The sequence below is a fragment of the Equus quagga genome, chromosome 18, assembly GCF_021613505.1.
Source record: "Equus quagga isolate Etosha38 chromosome 18, UCLA_HA_Equagga_1.0, whole genome shotgun sequence".
In the NCBI taxonomy this organism is placed as follows: Eukaryota; Metazoa; Chordata; class Mammalia; order Perissodactyla; family Equidae; genus Equus; species Equus quagga.
The window spans coordinates 1,519,432-1,528,255 of record NC_060284.1 but is presented as its reverse complement, the minus strand read 5'-3'; the positions used below and the strand labels follow the sequence as shown (position 1 = coordinate 1,528,255).

The window sequence follows — 8,824 nt, the reverse complement described above, 5'->3', positions numbered from 1 at the left end:
GATCTACATGTGACTGTGGAAGCCAGCTCTCTGCATGGATCTACATGTGACTGTGGAAGCCAGCTCTCTGCATGGATCTACATGACGACTGTAGAAGCCAGCTCTCTGCATGGATCTACATGTGACTGTAGAAGGCAGCTCTCTGCGTATCTGGTTCCTCCTTGTCATTCAGCTCTTATCTTGGCCTCATACCCATTCTGCTCAATGTTGCCTGCTCTAAGGCATTTGTCCTCATACTACCTTGTTTTATTTTAGTTATTTATACTATTCATCAATATTTAAACACCTTACTATTTATGATCTCTCCCTCCCACTAGAATATAAGCTAATGAGAGGAGAAATCTTGTTCCTTGCTGTGTTCCCAACAGTTAGAACAGTGTCTGCCTACCTGTAATATCCACTCAATAAACATTTCTTGGCAGGAGGAACTTTATAAACAAGTAATTTACCAAAGTTCATCTAGGTTGGATTTCACTACACTTTAAAATCATGTGTATCTCATGCCTGTGATCTCTCTGATACAATCCTGGTGGTGTAATGCTTGGGTCCACAGTCCACTTCATAGTCCTGGACCATGGGAAAGTGATGTACCTATTGTTTCACCACTGCAAAAAGGAATGCTTAGTTTGGCGACAATAAGAATCCGATGAAACATTGAGGCAATCTACTTTCAGTTTTGGATGGATGAGAAGAGTAGTCATTTCACAAGAGTTAAGGAACAAAGAAAAAGCCATGGGGTCCATTTCAAAAAGAAATAGAGGAAAGCTAGAGCCTTTAGGGTCACTCACATTTAAATGTGAACCACCTAATACCACCCTGTACAGTTCACTCTTCTGGAGAAGGCTAACAGTAAATAAACGGGAAGGGAAACGTACAGCGAGAGGAAAAAATTGGGGAGCAAAACAAATGGAGAGGAACGCCATATTCACAGCCCAAAGAGGTGAACTGGAGAACCTGCGCAAGGCTACGGCTAGAAGATGACTTAGGTAATAGAAATCTTCCGCATTCGGTGTAAACTGGTGTGCTTCCTGAACCCCACTGATGCCGTGAAGGTGTCTGTGCACGTGTGAATACACAGGTACACATGATCGTGGAACTCTGGGGAGGGTGCTGCTGCTCCGCCTATCTTACAGCCTCAAAGTGCTATTCACTAGATACCCCAATCACATTGTGCCTACTTCTGCCGGAAAGGGATTTAAGTAATGGGAAGTACAGATGACAGCACAGGCTCTGGAGGCAGAGAGCCAGGGTTTAAACTCCATTGCCACTATTTACCAGCTGTGTAACATATTCCTTAATTTCTCTGAGACTCAGTTTCTTTATTTGTATAATTAGAGACCTCCCACAGTTGATACATTCACTGAGTTAATAACACACGTGAAGGCCTGGCACACAGAGAGCAGAGTGTTCACCAGGCATCGCAATCCTTATCCTGAGCTCTTTAAATGCTTTCTCCTCTCATTCTCACAACAGTCCTATGAAGCAGGTTATTATAAGACATCCCTTCCCCGCTCTAGATGAGCAGCTGTGACCCACGAGGAGGTTAAGTAACTAGTCCCTGACTTCACAATTAAGTAGGAGAACTAGGGTTAGAGTTGTCTTAGTCACAGCCTAACAGGTTTCCTAACAACCATGGAGATTGTGGGTGTTCCAGCATCCCAGAAAGTATGAATAATTGACAAGCCATCTCCACTCCGCAGCAGCTCTCCAGTATCTGTACTGGCACAAGGGGTGACATCACACGTGTGCACGTCATCATGGGTAGCTCTCCGAAAGAAGCTGAGGACCAAGGCACCATGGTACATTTATCACATTTTGTTCCCAGGCCCTTACAGCCTCCCGTCCAGGCTGGTGACCCCACCAAGAAAGAAGGAGCTAAGTTTTATTCATTTCATAGCAAACTCGCTTAACAGTGTTAGTAAAAAGCAGTTGGCTTTCAACAAAGATTTGGTGAATAAATGAAGAATATACTGCATGAGAAAGGGCTCTGTAAAATCAGAAAGTACAAACCAAGTTCTCATAAAGTTGACTAAATCATTATAAACTTATATTTACATATGATATTTAGAAAAATATAAAGTTATAGAGTCAACTTAATAACAATAATCAATAACAGTAAGAGCCGTAATACTTGAGGATTCACTTCACGGCAGGCTAAAGGTCGCACTGCCTCATCTGCGTCCTCACCACAAGCCCGAGGACGGACCATCATCCCGGGGAACACGGCTTGCGTAAGGTCACACGCTAGGAAGTGCTGGAGCCAGGATTTTAACTCTTTCAATTTCTATATCAAACTCCTTTTCTATATTGTAGAAGGAAAAAGATTATTTTTTAAAAGATGTATTTCACGAGCCATAAAATTCACCCATTTAAATACATAATCCTGTGGGTTTTAGGATATTCACAATTGTACAACCATTATCACAATCTCATCACCCCCAAAAGAAATTCCATGCAAAACAGCAATCAGATCTAACTCTGTATACTTTACACACATAAAAGAAATTCAAATTCTTTTAAATAAAGCCTCCATTAAATATACATATGAACGTATATTTGACACAGCTAATGCAAAAGAAAATCACGAAAGTAATTCCAAAGGAGAAAGGACGACTTGGGGGCCTTCACTGATTTTGCGTGATGTTGAGCAACATCACTATCCTAAGAGGATGCTTGAGCAGGGTGAGTCAAGAGCTGAGCAGGGCGAGTCCAGAGCTCACGTCCACATCCCACCCAGGTTACTGTGCGTCAAGCTGCAGTTTCAAGGACTTCTTAGTGCTTTTGTATTCACAACCAAATCGTAAGACCGGGAGGGAGTGTAGATCACATAGCGTACACCCAGCGCCTTTGCTGTTCACTCTAGTGTTACATAGTGTCAAGAGAGCAGCTTAGGGAGATAAAGTCACCAAAGTTATGGAGACGTAGATTTTCTCTTTCAGCATACGTTCCTGCACATTTTTTAAGAACCCAGAGCATTGTATTTGGTAATTTGCAACAATCATTAAAGTACAATTTAATAAATTCTGCACCCACTTCAAATAATGAGAAGGAACTCACTGTTGGTAAACACGTCTCCGTCTTCATTTTCATCACTGTCATCAGATGGGGCTTTATAAGGAGGCGGCAGCTTCATCGGAGGGGGGGCAGTTCCTCGCCTCTGGAGATGAAACATTTGAGAGAAGGGTTAGCACAATCCTCTTCCCCAAGGACAAACAGAGTAGAAGGATGATCGGTAGATATCTTGACTGTATCCAACTTCAGTCACATCACGAGGATTGTAAAACAAGTACAATTTATTCTCTTTTGTTTATGCTACTACGTAAAAGTGACTCCGTGAGGTAAACACACCAACACAAAAACAGGAACTCAAAAGCACAGTTTTTAGGACTGCTGACCCGCTCAGAGGAGTGCGCTCCTTTCCCCAGTGAGAAAGCCAATTATACATATTTTCTTTATACTGTTAAAGCTTTATTTCTTTGTTACTAACCACATAATCCAAATGAAAGACATTTCCGAAATAAGCCTAAACGTAAAAGCCACCCACTGTATTAATTCTAGAACATTTAAACTTTGTATTCAATTGTAGAAGGCACAGATTTCATTCTTAAAAAAATATTTGAAATGAAATAAAGATTTTTCTAACTGAGAAGTTATTCATCCATAATCTGTAGATAGTCAACACACATTTCAATGTTTTAAAAAAGGAAGAACTCTTTATGATGAATACTTTTTGTATTTCTGTGAAAGTATTCTTTAAATTTACACACCAAATGATACAGCACAGCAACATTTGGTTCAAACAGACTGACTTAAAGTAGAACAAAACTCTATGAGAAGATTACCTTCAAGTAATGTAGACATTTTCTTGAACGCTGGGAAAAATAAAACATGCCAAACTCTACGGAGAGATCCAAGCTGCTAAAAAGAATAGGAGCCGATATACCCAAGCACTCGGCAAACACCAGAATAAAGGCGTCAAGATTTGTTCTGCCACAGGATTTCAACACAGGACATTCAATTATGCTTTATACGACCAAACCACTAATAGCAGGATACACTTCAGCAAATGGACAGCGACTGGTCCATTACAGAAAGCAGGCATGTAATAAATGCCTCCAAAATAGAAAACACTATTTAGAATCCATAAAGGAAAACACACACTCCAATTTATTTAAGATGATGTTTAACCAAAGCAGCATTTCATATATATGCAGAAAATCCAAAAATCGACAAAATCCAAGAGTGATGAAGGAAGAGAAGATGCCAAATACAAAATGCTAATTAAGCAACAAAAAGATTCAGAAACTTGATCAGTGTTGCTTTAATTCTTGCTTGAAAAGCCTTAAAGGTGAGTTAAATGAAGAGAAAAAGGCAAATGAATTCTTTTCAGTAAACCTTTTCCTCAGAGCCAGACCATTCTAGGTCAAAGACAGTAAATAAAGACAGGCAGCTTTTAAAAGAATATTAAGAGATATGAATCCTCTTTGATAGCACTTCTTTTATATTTAAGGGGAAGCTGCTCATGCAACTGATTTATTTAACTTCTACCAATACTCTCAAAAAGAAGACAGGACACTCACGTCTTGTTCCCCCTAAAGTCTGAAAGTGCGTTGCGAGCTGTCTGGGCATCTTTCTCCTGCACTTGAGAGAAGGGTGTAGGGAGGGCCAGGCTCTCCATGGCAGAGAAGGCTGGAGCAGGAGATACACAGGGAGGCTGGGTGAACATGGTCTCCATGAGGGCTGAGAACACAGACGGTGTGGTATCCTCGGCTCCGAGGACAGTGCCTGGCACAGAGGAGGCCTCTCTTAGCTATCTGCTGAAGGAGTAAATCACTGCTTGTCACTCATGCTTCTCGGGTCTCCTGACGTACTAACTTTTAGAAAAATGACAATGATGCAAATGGTTCTCCCCCAATAGCATTGCATATTAGTTTTGTCTGGTAGAGATGCAAATTATTTTAGTTCTGTAGAAAGGATAACTCCAAAGGTTACGGCTTTATTGCCCTGTAAGGCATTAACCAGTTTTGTACCTAAATTGGGATCTTACTTGAGCATTCTTTCTTTCAACAGTTATAAATATGTCACTCTCTCCAATTCTCTCTGAACCAGGTTAACCATCTGGTTAGCTCCCTAGTTAATGAGTTAAATAGAGATTTGGCACCTGCAGACCTGGCATAACTTTATAGGCCATGTGTTCATTTCTCCTTAAACCACACTTTGTCAGGTGCGGATGTCCCACTGCGACGCTCAAACAGCTCAGCTCCCAGAACCAGTTAAACAGTGGCATCTGAGACGCAATCACAAGCGGTTACGCCCAGAGATGTGATTTCTCGGCTCCCACAGTAAATCCACAGTGGCAACAGAACTTTGTCTTTTTGACTCTGTTTCTCTGTTTTTTATTTCCAATTCTAAGTTTTTGTTTCTCATTCTAAGCCAAGTTTGGTTCTGATCTGCACTTGGGCAATACGTTACTTGTCGTTAGTAGCAGCAACCAATGAGTCTGTTTTTATGGTCCTGACAGTTGAGTGCTATTTGTTGAGATGATGAGACTCTATCACATGTTGGTTCTATAGGGACCTACTGAATCTAACCAACAGACAAATCTACTCAGTAGGATCTTGGTTCTACAGGGATCTATTCTCTATCGGTGGAGAAACAACAGTGAATGAGTTTGCCAGTCTTTCTGTTTGCCTGCTGGTGTTTCTGTACAAGAATGTGTCCTCGGTCCACTGAGAGAACAGCTTTTTGATGTACAAACCAGTGGGTTTTTGCATTTCTGTGTCTACTTCTGACATACGGCTCAAGTTGTAGAGAAGCTGAAAGCACTCTATGTATCCGAGATGGAGAAAAGCCCTTGTCTCTCACTGTGAGTGTGAAATATTTTCATATCTTCAGAGGGTATTAATAAACAAGATGTAAGTCCCCTAAAGAATTTCCTTCAGATTAGTTTATAGGGACTAATAAACATTATTCAAATCTAATAGTCTCTAAATTCTAATAAACTTTAAATAAAAATTTTAATAGAAAAAGTCTAATAAACTCTATTATTCCTAATAATAGTTTTCCAGAAAATAGTGAAACTAAACTTCTATTACTTTAGATGTGCAGCCTTTTAATTTAAAAAAAAAACAAAACTTTTCACAGAAACCAATAACTCAGAAGCATTTTTATACAAGAATCCAGATTCACAAAATCAAAGTGATTTGGTCATTTTAATTTAGAAACAGCTGTACTTTCTCCCTGATCTCCTTGGTCTTATTGGTGTGGAGTATAAAACAAATATATGACTATAAAAACATTTATACCAATGTTGCATGATACTCACGTCTATGTGCTATGCATGTAGACACACACACATACATTCGTATATGTAAGAGTACCACACATACTTACACATTAACCTGAGAGTCATCAGCCAGTTCTAAGGCCCAGCACGCTGTGGAACAGCACTGGTGGAACGCTGTATTATCTGCTGCTGTTAACAGTGATCAGACAGCATGCGTCCTCCAACACTCCAAGTGCCAACAGGTCTCAAGGTCACTCTGACCTCTGCAAAATGCCTTCATGTGTTCCCCTGAGCCCCAGAGTCTAGCACGCCCGGATCCTTCACTTGGAACAGAGGTCGGCTCCCTATCAACCTTGCTGAGGTGTAATTTACATGAAATTAAGTGTTCTCATTTGAAGTACTCAGTTGGAATAGATACATTTTTATAAGTTTAATATGACTATATTTTAGGGACTATTATGTTTGGTGGGAGACAGCATTTGCATTTGTGCAACACCTAAAAAGAAAACAAAGATAACAGAAGACGGCTTGTCTACTAGTTAACATCTCCCAGTCGTGAGTAGTGGCCACAACTCCTTCAGGAAAAAGAGTACGTGAAATACCGCTGAAGAAAAAATTAGAAAGAAAGCACAATGGAGCCGTTACGAACCTGCAGTTATATTAGTATTTCTAGAATCCCGATTGCCTATCGTTTCACACCCTACATGATGCAAATAGGTCAGAAAAGACTGAACTGAGAAAACAAAAGAAAAATCAGGCGTTTATTCAAGACCTGCTTATTGATTTTTTTCAGTTTTTTAGTCACTCTCTTTTTTTTAATGTGAATGACCTCATGCCAAAATTTAGATTTCTAGCCTAGACCTCGACTAGCAATGAGTTTCAGATGATTTTTATTATCTTCTTTTTGCTTGTCACTAATTCTAGAGACCATGTCTTGGAGGAGAAAATACAGAAAGGGAATTACTTCTAAAGATAATTTTTACAGAAACAGCGCAGTCGTCACCTGACCTCCCAGCTTTGGGAAGCTCTCCTTGCCTGTGTCCCCATAGCAGCCTGGGTGTATTTCTATCACACTAATTACACTCGTGTTTATTTCACTACCTGTCACATTCATCTGTGCACCTCTTGGAGAGAAAGTGCTTTGTCATTGCAGAATGTAGTCTAATGCCTGGCACGTAGGATATAATTTCAGAGAAGAGCAATAGAGTAAAGCACTTCCTGTAACCACTGAAACATAATCGGAGATGTGGATGCCAGGATGACTTCTCCTGTTGCAATATTAACGTAGTGGTTAGTTGTTCGCTACACCAAAGAACTCAGCTGGAGAGACTTACACTGACTTCTGGTTTTACTGGGCTCACACTGGATTTTTTTTATTTGCATGCAAATATCCTTCAAATGTACTGAAATTCAATTTGGTTTAAAGGAACAGGCCAACGTTGATAAGAATCAGACATTCATCTTTTTCCTTCTTGGGATCTTATGTGGAATTTTCCTGAATCAATTACGTTACTTCGTTCCCCAAAGCAATTAAATTAGTAATCAGTTTATTCATCTGTGTGTGTTTATTGTCTGCAGCCCCATGTGGATCCCTATTTCCTCTCTGATGTTCTAGCCCCACAACATCGCACAGTATCTGGCACACGACGGGCTTCCACTGTTTATTGGAACGACGACGAATGTTCAGATCTCAGAATCAACGTAAGAATTGACAAAATTCCAGTGATGGGACAGACTACATATTCCGAAAAACCCTAACCAACCTCATAAAAATGACAGATTAAATTTCTAAAATGTGTTTTTGTGACATGTGACTGCGGCCAGAAACAACCATGAGTCCCCAGTAAGAAGGTACAGGGGCTCTGGGAGCACTGGAAGGTGGCGCTGCCCAGAGGACAGATGCCATGCCTGGTGATGACACCAGAGATGTTGTTTTGTTTTGTTTCCAGGATTCTTTATTCATTCATCAAGGATGTACTGTGTGCCCATCAGGTCCCAGACAGAGTTCTGGGCCCTGGGACAGTGTGAGTGTGGGACAGAAGAGACCCTGCTCTCACGGGGCTCACATTCCAGCCCCTTCCAGATGCCACATCCTGTGGGTCTTACGTCTTGTCCCCAGCTGCATTAAGTAGCAGCCGCTGAGTGCTGTATGCTCTGCTACGCCTGACTAGAATGCAAGTCCAGGAGGCAGGGAATGTCTGTCTGCAAAAGCTTCATTGCAGTATACTGAGATACAAATGACATTTAAAACCTGCACACATCTTAAAGTGTACAGTCTGAATCCATCACCACAATCAAGATAATGAATAAAACCCTCACACCAAAGCTTCCTCACACCTCTTCTTAACCCCCCTTCCTGCCCTTCCCCTGGCACCCCATTCTCCTCAACTACTAATCTACCCTTTGGCACTACAGGTTGTACCTCCTAGAATTTACATGAACGTAATCATTCAGTCTCTACTTGTTTCATCTAGTGAAGGCCAGGGATTCAACCGGCCCAAGCTTCCACCGGAGGCCAAGCCAGGCAGGAGGAGGAAG

At 41.0% G+C, this 8,824-nt stretch overlaps 1 protein-coding gene across 3 annotated transcripts in view; it reads right to left on the bottom strand.

Moving 5' to 3' along the window:
- PATJ (PATJ crumbs cell polarity complex component) overlaps positions 1–8,824 on the bottom strand; it is a 305,804-nt gene that overhangs the window by 179,554 nt on the left and 117,426 nt on the right. For all 3 annotated transcript variants that reach the window (XM_046645368.1, XM_046645370.1, XM_046645369.1), the window contains exon 27: positions 3,058–3,157. In XM_046645368.1, coding sequence (XP_046501324.1) covers positions 3,058–3,157 — 100 coding nt within the window. The remainder of the gene's footprint in view (positions 1–3,057; positions 3,158–8,824) is intronic.